Source organism: Solenopsis invicta, chromosome 5 (assembly GCF_016802725.1).
Source record: "Solenopsis invicta isolate M01_SB chromosome 5, UNIL_Sinv_3.0, whole genome shotgun sequence".
NCBI classification, from domain to species: Eukaryota; Metazoa; Arthropoda; class Insecta; order Hymenoptera; family Formicidae; genus Solenopsis; species Solenopsis invicta.
In genome coordinates, this window is record NC_052668.1 from 18175699 (window position 1) to 18189836 (window position 14138).

Here is a 14138-nt window from a genome sequence, read left to right on the forward strand (position 1 = left end):
TTTATCAATTATTAATATGCGTTTAATCCAACTAGTTTTTAATATTCAGAGTTATGATAATTATTATACATTTAAATGTTTTCCTTTTTTTCAGGTATGATTATGTTTACTTATCACGAACCTATGTTTTCCGCTAGCATGAGTTAGCGGGAGTTTCTCCACGTTGTACATTACTGCATCATACATTTATACGCATTATTATATGCAGTATATCATCATCACACACGATCGTTACTCCGTCATTGTGCGTTTTAATTTATTTGCTTGTTGGAACGTGTTTTATTATGTTATCTTCATACTGTTATCGTTTATGCTTTAAACTGCATATGAAAAAATCCGATACGAGAGATATGCAGTTCTTGCAGATAAATTAAAGCTACCATTTAATACTGTATTTTACCTGTACGTTAAAAGTGTGCCTGTGTTTGCATGCGTGAGATATGTCGTAAGCTTACCTACGTTTCTTTAATCTTTAATTAATACGATGCCTATGTCGTCATTGGTGAGATGACGATATTCTTCTTATGATTTACTTTAGTTTTTTTTTAGCACATTTTAGATGTAGAGTTATAGACTGCACGAGTAGATAAAAATAATTTTTTTTTCTGCAACTTTATTTTAGCAAGCGGTGGAGGAGAAATACAAGCTCTGTGATGAGACGTTGTCTAAGCTTCTGCAATGGATCTCCGAAATTGAGGATAAACTGGCGGATCAAGATACCGTTAAAGAAGATGTAGAGCAGTTAAGAAAACAAATAATGATCATGAAAGTAAGCAATAAAGAACACTCACATAATCGTATTTTATATTAATCTAAGTTTATGTAAATACGCTTTTTTATACATTTAACTTGTTACATATGAAATATAATGTTACTTGCAGGAAATAAAGGAAGATCTTGAATCGCACAGTCGACCCGTCTCATCCTGCCTAGATCAGATTCGACAAGTCGTCTTGACCGGCAGCAACGTTTTATCTAGCGATGAAGTGTCTACGTTGGAAAAGAACGGTCGATCTCTAAAGACACGATTCGACAAAGCATTAGATCGCACTGACAAATTAGTGAAACGTCTCATTGGTGCCAGAGATGAATTAACGAAGTTCAAGTTAGTATTTCTCATGTAATAGCTAATGATTTAATATTTTTCGCATTTAATTGACTTGCTCTTTTAAAGGAATGAACTCACGACGTTCTCGATTTGGTTGGATAAAGCTAGAAGCGTGCTCGAGGATAAGGAGCGTTCCTTGACCGATTTGAACAAGCTCAGCAGTAGCACAGATACGACTCGTGATTTTATAAGCGATGTCATCGCTCATCAAGCAGATTTGAGATTTATTACAATGGCCGCACAGAAGTTTGTTGATGAGAGTAAGGAGTATCTCCAAGTTCTTAATGACTTTAGGACCAGTTTGCCACAAAGATTGCCACACAAAGAGCCCACAGCTAGCCAAGATTCGCCAATACGTGCCGAAGTATCCTCTGCGACAGCTCGATACAAAGATTTACTATCCCGAGCAAATCTTTTGTCTGACAGATTGTCAGGAGTCGGCGGCAAACAGAGAGATTATCATGATTCTTTAAATAAAGCTAAGGCCTGGTTGAGAGATGTCGAGCCAAAAGTACACAGAGTTATCTCCGAACCAGTTGCCGCGGAGCCGAAACAAGTAGAGGATCAATTAAGCAAAGCCAAGGCATTGAACAATGAATTCCTCGCTAATGCGCGTCTAATTGACAATGCTAAACACAGTCTTGAAGCTCTGTTACATTCGTTGGAAGGCCAATTGACGATCAATGAGGCTAACGAACTTGAAGAACCCGTGAAAGCATTAGAAGACAAGTACAAACAACTGTGTAATGCTTTAGCTGACAAATGTCAAGAACTTGACACAGCTTTAGTGAGAAGTCAAGGAGTGCAAGATGCATTGGACAGTTTGGTTGCATGGCTGAACAATGTTGAAAGTCAATTTAAGTAAGTATAAGAGAGATACAATTATTATTTCTGAATTATTTTGTACTATTTTAAGTATATCTTTATTTTCATTGTACTTGAACAAATTATATTTTACAGATCACTGCAACGTCCGGCAAGTTTGCAAAAGGAACGTTTGGAAGAACAACAAAGAGAACAGCGATTACTTCAAGCGGACTTGGATAGTCATCGTTTGAGCGTAGAAACCATCACAAGAAATGCTCAGGATCTTCTCCTTAATTCGAGCAACGTTCATATTGCCAAACGTATCGAGAGCAAACTGAAAGATGTGCAAAGCAGATTTGAGAAACTGATGGACAAATCTTTGAGGCGCGGTGAATTCTTGGACGAAATTGCGCAAGCCCTTAACGAGTTCCTTGGAGATGTAGCCAAGTTCGAGAGTTGGTACGCGCATATGATGGAAATTCTCGACTCAAGGGATTTGAACAAGCTCGACATGTCGGAGTACGAGGCCAAGATGGCTCAACTGATAGACATGCGCGAGGATCAGCGCGGAAGCTTTGAGGATCTTATACGTAACGGAAAGAATCTAATCTCCAAGAAGGATATAACCGAAGCGGGCACGATCAGAGATAAGATCAAGGCGCTCGAGTCTCAATGGAAAGAACTGAATAATCTGCTTGATGAGAAACAACGATTGTGTAAATCGAGGGCGGAACAACATACGGCTTATGAGAAACTGCGAGATCAAGTATTCGATTGGCTTACTCGTACGGAGAACAAGGTGCAAGGGCTCGAGTCAGTCGCCGTAGATTTGGAAAAATTGAAAGTACAGCTGGAGGAATTGAAACCCATACAGAAGGAATATCGCGACTACGGTAACACGGTCGATAAGATCAATGATCTCGGTATTGCTTATGACAGTTTGATGAAGGAACGCGGCGAAAGTCCAACCCGTCGACGTAGTCCAACGAAGAGACCAGGTATTATATTTGCTATTGTTATATATGCGATTTTTTATAAATGCAATATTTTTTGATAGCACGATTATGTGAACTATGCACATTGGTTTTTTGTGAACCAATTGTTATCAGTTTACATAAACTTATTATTTATAACAACTAGCTCATATATCTTTCACATTATATATTTTTCAGCACACAATCATTGCCATTTTTGCTATTTTTGATCATTTTTTTGTCATTTTTTTTGTAGTACTGCGAATGTCACAAGACGGTCGCTCGCCGTCACCCACTAAATCCTACGCAGTTCAAAGTCCGGTCTCCCCAGGTGGTAGCAGTGGATTCAGTAGCCGCCGTTCGAGCCAAGATGGTTTCCATCTAGAGGAATTATCGCCCGTTCAACAGCAGCTTTCAGAAATTAATCATAGATACGGATTACTTGGTGTCAGACTGTCGGACCGCCAAACGGAGTTGGATAATATCAGGGAGGAATTGAAGAAACATTTAGACCATTTGAAAGTACTCTCTCAATTCTTGGATAAGGTAATAATTTTAAAGTAATGTTACATTTTTTATTATATTTGATATATTAGAGCATAATACATAAAATTTTTTGTATCAGATTCAACGACAGTTGCCTAAAGAAAGTATGCCTGCAACTAAAGATGATGCGGATAAAACGGCTAAGCAAGTTAAAGCTCTCGTTGAAGAGATGTACGAGAAACAATCTCTACTGGACAGTACTCGAACGCAAGTTCGTGATTTGGTTAGACGTAAGAAAGGAGCGTATGGTGTAGATAGATTGAATGATGAGATGGAAGATGTTGCCAGTAGATGGAGATCGATTTCTGATAGATGTAAAGACCGAATCAAATTCTTAGAAGACATTAAAGACTTCTATGATACATATGACGGCCTTAACTCTTGGCTTGGTGCTAAAGAGCGTATGCTGGGCGCTTTGGGACCAATTTCGGCCGATCCTCGTATGGTCGCGAGTCAAGTGCAACAAGTGCAGGTTTTACGAGAAGAGTTTAGAACTCAGCAACCGCAATTGGATCATTTGGTACAAGTTGGAGAAAGTATCCTTATCACGATATCCATAGATTCGATAGATGGACAGAAGATAAATGCAAAATTGCAGAACATCTTACAGAGATGGGCAGATCAAATGGGAAGATTGGATGAAAGAGCTCAAAGTTTGGGTGATGCCGTTGATACTAGTCGTGAATTCGATGCTAGTCTTAATCGGCTGCGAGACGCTCTACAAGGAATCTCAGATAATTTGGATGAGTTGAGTTTAGAAAAAGATCCCGAAGAACAGCTTCGTAAGATCGAGAATCTGGAAAGACAACTGGAAGGTCAGAGACCTTTGTTAGCAGATGTGGAAATGGCCGGTGCACAGTTGTGCGAGGTTTTGAGTGATCCAGCGTCAAGATCCGAAATTCAAGGAAAACTTGCCACAGTTGGCAAGATGTACAATAATTTACAGAAGAAGTTGGATCATAGGAAAGCAGAGATCGAAGGTAATCTGCGAGACGGAAGACAATTTGAGGCCTCCTGCAGCAGAACTTTAGGATGGCTCGCGGATGAACTTGGAAACATGTCTGAAAAGTTGCTAGTGTCTGCTGACAGAGAAATCTTGCAACAACAACTTGATCATCATGAGGTATATATTATTATTTCTTTCTTTTTTTATATATATATTTTTATTTTCTTAATTTCATTTTATTGACAAAAACAAAATATAATTTTTAGCCTGTTTATCGTAATGTGATGGGTAAAGAGCACGAAGTCATAATGCTGTTGAACAAAGGACGCGATATACTTTCACGATCTCAGAAAGTTGAAAACCGCTCGCTTCAACGTGATTTGGACAAGATGCAGTCACAGTGGGATCGTTTGAAGAAGGATACTGTCGAAAGGCACACCCGCTTGCAGACCTGCGCGGAGCATTGCAAGAAATACTACAAAGCTCAAGACGTATTTCTTCCATGGCTTCGACAAGCTGAGGATAAGTTGGATAGTTTGATTCCTACTTCCTTTAGACGCAAGGACATCGAGAAGCAACTGAAGGAATTGTCATCGTTCAGAAATGAAGTGTGGAAGCACTCTGGAGAATACGAAAATAATAAGATGCTAGGCGAGACATTTGTCGGAGCTTGCGATATCGACAAACAAAACGTGAAGAATGAGCTTAGTGCTATGAAAACTAGATGGGATAAATTAAACAATGGTATGTGTTCAAATCTATTATGATATTATAGTTTATTACAGTTAATTATATTTAAGTGTGTATTATAATATTACACAATACGTAATATTATTTAATTATTTCTTGCAGACTTACTGTCTAGAACACAGTCTTTGGAAGATACCGCTCGTCATTTAATGGACTTCAATGAGAACTTACGCGATTTGCAACATTGTTTACAACGTTGTGAAGATAAATTAGCTTCACATGATGCTCTCGGCGGAGCGGCCAAAGATCCAAAACTTCTCGATAGAATAAAGGTAATTAGATTTATTGTACTCTTATAAAATGAACGCTACGGTTAATATAAAATATATATTAATTATGTAATTTGTAGAACTTGCGAGAGGAAACAACGAGCTTGAAAAAACCTTTGCAATGTGTGAGACAACAGGCTAACGATCTCGTGAATAAGGCCGGCGAGCAAGGCGTCGATGCAACCCATTTACAAGACGAGATTGACAATGTTACTGATCGCATTAATGATCTGCAAGCGAAACTGGATGACAGATGCAATGAATTGCAAAGTGCAGCGACTGCAGTCGCGCAATTTAATGATCAAGCGAAATTGATTAGCCAACATCTGTCCGCTCTCGAAAAAGATCTAGATTCCATGAAAGCCCCTGGTAGAGAAATTAAGATTGTACGAGGACAATTGGAGGATACCGCTAAGATTGTTAGCAGAATTAATAAACTCTATGCAGATATTGGCGATTTGGAGAATCGTGGCGAACGTTTGGTCGATTATGGCTTTGCTGCTGATGCTGTAGCAACAAGAGATCAGGTTGGCGGATTTAAACGACAAATTGGCAAACTGGATGAGCGCGCGCGTACCAGAGAAGACGAACTTACTTCCACCTTAAACAAGTTACAAGAGTTTTATCAATTGCACGCGGACGTTATGGAGGGTATCAATGACGCAAATGAACACGTCAGAAGGTTTAAACCCGTTGGATCTGAAGTAGACTCAATTAAAGCTCAGCAGGAGGACTTCAGGGCTCTTAAAATTAAGAAGATTGAACCATTGGCGCACGCCGTTGATGAATGCAACGCGCTCGGTCAAGGTCTTATACAAACTGCAGGACGAGATGTCAATACTAATAATATCGAAAAAGATGTTGATAAAATGAATGAAAAGTGGAACGACTTAAAAGACAGGGTAAGCATTTAATTTATATCTAAATGTTAAGGAACATATGGGGCATTTCACGTAGAAGGAGTCCACCTAATTATATCCATTCTTAAAAATCTGAAAAAATTTTCAAAAATATTTCAATACATGTAAAATATTGTACCATAAAGCAAATTTTGTGATCTCATTGCAATCCCAAAATTTGCTTTATAGTATGATATTTTACATGTTTTGAAGTAATTGTGAGAATTTTTTCAAATTTAAAAAAATGGATATAATTGTTTATTTCTTTCCTTAAAACTAAAAAATTATTTTTTTAATACTATTAAATTTTTCTCACTAAAATTAACGTTTTTATCTGAAAATATTGAAAAAATTCTAAAAAAATCATGTCTCTAAAAATGTTTTAATTTTAGTTACAAATGTTAAAAAAAGAAAAATTTTTTTAACTTAAATGATAGTTTTTAATATCTTTTATGCAAGGCATATAATGCTTATCTTTTTATCATCTATCTTATACAACATGTTCATTAATATGTTTTCATTATCATTTTAAAAATCTCAAACAGTTTATTTTTAGGTGAAACTCTTTTCACGTGGAATGTCCCATACATATGTGTTTGATATATTTACACAAGGGTTAATGTGATAAATTATTTTATTTAATTAATAATTATTTATTTTTAGCTGAACGAGCGTGATCGCAAGTTGGATGTTGGGTTACTACAATCGGGCAAGTTCCAAGAGGCGTTGGATGGTTTAGCGAAATGGCTGACTGATACAGAAGAAATGGTTTCAAATCAAAAACCACCTTCCTCAGATTACAAAGTCGTGAAGGCGCAACTGCAAGAGCAAAAATTCCTGAAGAAGATGTTACTGGACCGACAAAATTCTATGACGTCTTTATACAACATGGGAAGAGAGGTAGCTGCCGATGCGGACCCGAAGGAGCGTAAGGCTATCGAGAAACAATTAAATGATTTAATAGGCAGATTTGATAACTTGACGGAGAGCGCCGCAGAAAGAATGGACGCTCTTGAGCAAGCAATGGCGGTGGCAAAACAATTCCAAGATAAATTAGTACCACTTGCCATCTGGTTGGATAAGACGGAGAAAAAAGTGAGGGATATGGAGTTAGTTCCTACCGATGAAGAAAAGATACAACAGCGTATCAAGGAGCATGACATACTGCATGAGGACATTATATCGAAGACTCCAGACTTCAGCGAACTCACGGAGATTGCCAGCCAACTTATGTCGTTGGTAGGCGAAGATGAGGCAGCCACGTTGGCAGATAAGCTTCAAGATGCGGCAGACAGATACGCGGCTTTGGTTGAACGATCCGAGGCTCTCGGTAGCTTATTACAACGTTCAAGGCAAGGCTTACGTCATCTTGTTCTTACGTACCAAGATCTACAGGCTTGGATGGAGAATATGGAATTCCGATTGTCAAAATATCGCATCTTGGCTGTACATACAGAGAAACTCTTACAGCAAATGGAAGACCTTGCAGATCTTACAGAAGAAGTATCCACGCAACAAACAAAAGTTGATAGTACTGTAGATTCCGGTCTAGAGTTAATGAAACACATCTCGAGCGATGAAGCGCTTCAACTGAAGGACAAATTGGATTCTCTGCAACGACGGTATAACGATCTCGTCACGCGCGGTTCGGATCTTTTGAAACACGCCCAAGAATCCTTACCACTGGTGCAACAATTCCATGATAATCACAATCGTTTGATGGATTGGATGCAAGGCGCAGAGACTGCTTTGCAGTGTGCTGAACCTCGCGAAGAAGAAATTATCCGACTCGAGATGGATATATCAGAATACAGACCTGTCTTGGACAAGATTAACGCTGTGGGTCCGCAGCTATGTCAAATGTCGCCAGGAGAAGGTGCTGCGACTATCGAAGGTCTCGTGACTAGGGACAACAGACGATTCGATGCGATTGCCGAACAGATTCAAAGAAAGGCAGAAAGAATTCAATTGAGCAAACAGCGATCCTTGGAAGTGATCGGCGATATCGACGATTTGCTCGACTGGTTCAGAGAAGTGGACAATCAACTTCGAGAGGCTGAGCCACCTAGTAGCGAACCTGAAATTATTAGAGTACAATTGAAAGAACATAAAGCCCTTAATGATGATATATCCAGTCAGAAAGGTAGAGTCCGTGATGTTATTTCGACTGCGAAAAAGGTGATACGTGAGAATGCTCAGCATGAAGATACATCTACCATCAGAGACAAGATGGAGGATTTACGCGAAACGATGGAAATTGTATCAGCATTATCAACTGATAGATTAGGAGCTCTTGAACAAGCTCTACCGTTAGCGGAACATCTTCGCGATACCCACGCTGGTCTGGTCAGTTGGCTCGAAGAGGCTGAACAACAAGTCGCTATGTTACCCATGCCCGCCTTACGACCCGACTTGATAGCAGCGCAACAAGACAAAAACGAGCTTCTCTTGCAGAGCATTAATGAGCATAAACCTTTAGTTGAAAAACTCAACAAGACCGGTGAGGCACTTATCAAATTATGCAACGAGGAAGAAGGTATAAAAGTGCAGGACATCCTGGATAATGATAATGCTCGCTATGCTGCACTGAGAGCTGAGCTGAGAGGTCGGCAACAAGCATTGGAACAAGCACTGCAGGAATCTTCTCTGTTCTCCGATAAACTTGAAGGTATGCTGCGCGCATTATCTTCTACCGCTGATCAGGTGAATGGCGCCGAACCCATCAGTGCCCATCCGCCTCGTTTACGTGACCAGATGGAAGAGAACGCCGCTTTAGCAGATGATCTTGCTCAGAGAGATGAGGCTTACGCGGCCGTTAAGAAAGCCGCAAACGATGTGATTAGCAAGGCTGGCAACAGGGCCGATCCGGCAGTGAAGGACATTAAACGCAAACTGGATAAACTTAACAAATTATGGACTGACGTACAGAAAGCTACGACCGATCGCGGTCGCACCTTGGACGACACTTTGGCTGTCGCCGAGAAATTCTGGGCTGAATTGAACGGAGTTATGGCCACTCTGAGAGAATTGCAGGATGCCTTGGCTGGACAGGCACCACCAGCGGCTCAACCAGCTGCTATTCAACAACAGCAAATGGCGTTGCAAGAAATTCGACAAGAGATCGATCAGACCAAGCCGGATGTCGAGCAGGTCCGAACATCGGGACACGAATTGATGGGCTTGTGCGGCGAGCCGGACAAGCCTGAAGTGCGGAAACATATCGAAGATTTGGATCAGGCTTGGGACAATGTCACAGCTCTGTATGCCAGACGCGAGGAGAATCTGATTGATGCCATGGAGAAAGCGATGGAATTTCATGAGACGCTACAGAACTTATTGGAGTTTTTACAAGAGGCCGAAGACAGATTCGCGGACATGGGCCCTCTTGGCAGTGACATCGACGAGGTGAAGAAGCAGATCAAGCAGCTAGCCAACTTCAAGGCCGAGGTGGATCCGCACATGGTGAAGGTCGAAGCGTTGAACAGGTGATAATTTAGTTTTCAAGTTAAAAATTGAATTTATATGATATTACAAAGAGTTCAGTGCGCAGCATTGTCCCCTTTGTGCAACTCCTGTTCGAGAATTATTTGCGATGAGCGATATGTTCGATAAAACGTAAAATCTAATCCCGTCTTTTGTTTTTCTCTGCGCCGGTTCCCGAACATAGGAGTCTGACAAGGCAAGTCCATCTCTCTGTGTTGTCGCTGGTAGTTAGAGCATGGCTTTAAGTTATTCTGAACGTGTTTACTCCCCAATTTAGTTTAATAATCTTGCTGCCCCTTAACAAATTACGTCACACATTTAATCGGATCCTTCCTCTTTATATTACCTCAAGACGAATTATTCAGCCGCATGTAGCAGGTAAATCGAGTGATCAACTATGAAATTCGTAGATGATAATATAATTTATATTTTGATGGAAATAATGTGGAAACGGCAGTGATTAATATCCAGTTGATATTAATTCCTCCGGTAGTTAAACTTATGGAAATTTTTCTACAACCCGTCCTCCCTGTAGATGTGGTTCAATGTTGTGTGGTTCAAATATATATATAGCAACATACGTTTTTGCATAACATTGAGAAAAATAATGTTTTTAACATTATCATCTTTTCGTATCTAGGCAAGCGGCCGAATTAACAGAAAGAACTTCCTCCGAACAAGCGACAGCCATCAAGGAACCGCTTGGTGCAGTGAACAAACGCTGGGACGGATTACTGAGAGGCATGGTGGAGAGGCAGCGATTATTGGAGAATTCGTTATTGCGACTTGGTCAATTCCAGCACGCTTTGGACGAACTATTGGTATGGATCGATAAAACTGATAAAACGTTGGATAATCTCAGACCAGTAGCGGGTGATCCACAAGTGATCGAAGTCGAGCTAGCCAAGCTGAAAGTTTTAGTGAATGATATACAAGCTCATCAGACGAGTGTCGACACTCTGAACGATGCTGGGCGACAATTAATTGAGGATGGTAAAGGTACTGCGGAAGCGTCTACTACAGCCGACAAACTGGGCACTTTGAATCGCCGTTGGCGAGATTTGCTTCAACGTGCTGCTGATCGCCAACGAGAACTCGAAGATGCTTTACGAGAAGCTCAATCCTTTACCGCTGAAATACAGGACTTGCTGTCGTGGTTGGGCGACGTGGATAACATGATAGTTGCCTCCAAGCCTGTTGGTGGATTGCCCGAGACCGCATCCGAACAATTGGAACGTTTCATGGAGGTGTACAATGAACTGGAAATAAACCGTCCAAAGGTCGAAACAGTACTGCAACAGGGACAAGAATACTTGAAGAAAGCAGATTCGACTAGTGCTGGTGGATTGAATCACAATCTGCGAACGTTAAAACAAAAGTGGGATAATGTACTTGCGCGCGCCAGCGATAAGAAGATAAAGTTGGAAATTGCCTTGAAGGAGGCCACCGAATTCCACGACGCGTTACAAGCTTTCGTTGATTGGTTAACTAACGCCGAAAAGATTCTAACGAATCTCAAACCAGTCTCGAGAGTTATGGAAACCATACTTCAACAAATTGAGGAACACAAAGCATTCCAGAAGGACGTCAGTGTCCATCGCGAAACTATGCTGAATCTCGACAAGAAAGGGACTCATCTCAAATATTTCTCTCAAAAACAAGATGTGATTCTTATAAGAAATTTGCTTGTGAGCGTGCAACACAGATGGGAACGAGTAGTTTCCAAATCGGCCGAAAGGACGAGAGCTTTAGATCATGGTTACAAGGAAGCTAGAGAATTCCACGATAGCTGGTCGAATCTGATGAACTGGTTGGACGATACTGAAAAGACGTTGGACGAGGTCGCTGCCGACGGACTTGGCGGTAATGATCCAGACAGAATTAAATCGCGTCTTAATAGACACCGCGAAGTACAAAAAGCACTAAGTGCTAAGCAAAGCACATACGATAACACCATGAAGAGTGGCAAAATGTTAAAGGACAAGGCGCCAAAGACCGATGAACCTGCTTTGAGGGAACTTTTGAACGAGTTAAAGAACAAGTGGACCACGGTTTGCGGTAAATGTGTGGATCGACAAAGAAAACTGGAAGAAGCCTTGCTATTCTCTGGACAATTCAAGGATGCTATTCAGGCGCTACTCGAATGGTTGAGCAAGACCGAGAAATATCTGGCCAACCCTGGACCACTTCATGGCGATTTGGACACGGTAACCAATTTGGTAGAGCAACACAAGACCTTTGAGAGAGATCTGGAGTCACGCGCCTCACAAATGGATTCCGTCATCAAAACCGGTCGTGAACTAGAATCTAAAGCTTCTATCGAAGACGCATCGATGATCAGATCGCAGTTATCTGAATTGAACAGTCTCTGGGACAGAGTGACCAGCCTCTCGATGAAGAAGTCCAGATTATTAGAAGAAGCTCTTAGAGAAGCCGAACGACTTCACAAAGCTGTTCATGTTTTGCTCGAATGGTTGAGTGACGCGGAAATGAAACTACGATTCGCCGGACCACTACCGGAAGATGAACAGGACAGCAGGAATCAAGTAATGGAGCATCAGAGATTCCTCCGCGAGTTACAAACCAAGGAAATTGAAAAAGACAACACATTAGAATTGGCACACATTATTCTTGGAAAGGCGCATCCCGATGGTGCTGCAGTTATCAAACACTGGATCACAATTATTCAGTCTAGGTGGGAGGAAGTGGCAACATGGGCCTATCAAAGAAACCAAAGACTGGAGAATCATATGCAGGGACTACAGGTTTGTACTGTGCCATATATACATCACATTTTATCTCGTAAACGAAACTAATATAATGCGTGCATTTGCAGGATCTTGATAATCTTCTCGAGGAATTATTAGCCTGGCTCAATGGATTGGAGAACACTTTGAATGCCTTGGAAGCGGAACCCTTGCCCGATGACAGAGCTACACTCGAAATGCTCATCGCAGATCATAGAGAGTTCATGGAAAATACCAGCCGAAGGCAAAACGAAGTTGATCGTGTATGCAAGGCCCGACAAATTAAGCCGATAAAGGACACGAGAAAAATATCCAAAGTCAGATCACCAGCGCCTGCGTACGTATTTATTGACAAAAATTTATATGTATAATGCTAATGTATTGAAACAACTGAAACTTTCTTCGTTTTTATGAAGAAATATGAATACACGATGGTTGCTGATAATATGTGTAGGATTGTATTTTATTATGCTTGCTTCGAATCATTAAGTCTTGTTTGCATCCTGTTCATATGTGTGTTACATTTGCATCTGTGTATTAATTATTTTGATTTATTTCATGAGTTTCACACTCTATGCACATTGCAATTTTAGGAACCCTGTTTCAGACCACTGTATTTAAATTTTTCACTTTGCTAGATGCTTGCAGTTTTTATATCATCTTTTATGTTTTGAATTTTATATACTGTATTTAACTGTCGCATGATATGTTGCTTTTGCAATGGAATTTCAGTAAGGATCTCTATCAGGATAATGAGCATGAGCAGCCTCAGCCTCATAAACAAAGGTGCGTTATCCATCATAACATGTAAATATTTTCTATTTATATCTCAATCGCATATTCTTTTCGTAAGTATTCTCATATTTAATATGCACATCTTCAGTAGAAATACGTATGTGTTTATTTGTTACAATTTTATAATTTTTTAAAACACAACAGTCTCATCACATACAATTCTTATTTGCACAATAATTTCACAGCTACAAGAATTTAGCTAAGTGTGTTTAACGCATTCGCTTTTCACTTGTGACTATGACATGCATAAATTTACCATTGTTCACAATGCACTGTGTTAAAATCAAGATACAATAATGTGTAATCTCAATCAGATATTTTTGCGTTTTGTGTTATACGTTACATTATAATACGTACACATAGCTTAAGATATTTTATCGAAGATTACAAGTCTTTTTCAACATGATATAAAACTGATTTTATAGATATTTATCAATATAATTTTTACATGTACATGAAAATCGTACGCTCAATAAAAATTTGCGTTAGTTTCACACTTTTATAATCTATTATATTTGAGAAACAATCTATATACTAGAGTGCTGTATTGAGATGCGAAGAAGAGCATTTTATAGATGCCTTATTTAGTAGAGAATGTTTGAGTGATGTGACACGCATGTTCCTGTTTAGCCGAGGCAGCCCAGGTCGTGACAGAACGCCAGATCTTACATTGCCGCACATCGGTCCACGCTTTCCACCCAAAGGAAGGTTCGTTATGCCTTGTCTTATTTCAGTTCATTCTGCGCCGTACCATGATTTTTCATCTGAATCATACAGACATTACTACGCTTATTGTACGACTCAATATATACGA

At 40.1% G+C, this 14138-nt stretch overlaps 1 protein-coding gene across 50 annotated transcripts in view; it reads left to right on the forward strand.

Annotated features, from left to right (window-relative positions):
• LOC105205754 (microtubule-actin cross-linking factor 1) overlaps nt 1-14138 on the forward strand; it is a 108565-nt gene that overhangs the window by 81782 nt on the left and 12645 nt on the right. For 38 of the 50 annotated variants that reach the window (XR_005574815.1, XR_005574816.1, XM_039449402.1 and 35 more), the window contains 15 exons: nt 623-769; nt 882-1105; nt 1175-1969; nt 2069-2913; nt 3146-3435; nt 3515-4558; nt 4648-5125; nt 5234-5403; nt 5481-6302; nt 6963-9784; nt 9967-9978; nt 10423-12547; nt 12619-12866; nt 13262-13315; nt 13955-14032. Coding sequence is in view for 48 of the 50 variants with exons in the window: in XM_039449402.1 (XP_039305336.1) it covers nt 623-769; nt 882-1105; nt 1175-1969; nt 2069-2913; nt 3146-3435; nt 3515-4558; nt 4648-5125; nt 5234-5403; nt 5481-6302; nt 6963-9784; nt 9967-9978; nt 10423-12547; nt 12619-12866; nt 13262-13315; nt 13955-14032 (10154 nt within the window). In the remaining 2 variants the exon portion in view is untranslated. The remainder of the gene's footprint in view (nt 1-622; nt 770-881; nt 1106-1174; nt 1970-2068; nt 2914-3145; nt 3436-3514; nt 4559-4647; nt 5126-5233; nt 5404-5480; nt 6303-6962; nt 9785-9966; nt 9979-10422; nt 12548-12618; nt 12867-13261; nt 13316-13954; nt 14033-14138) is intronic. The other 12 variants (XM_039449442.1, XM_039449404.1, XM_039449436.1 and 9 more) reach the window with 5 other exon arrangements.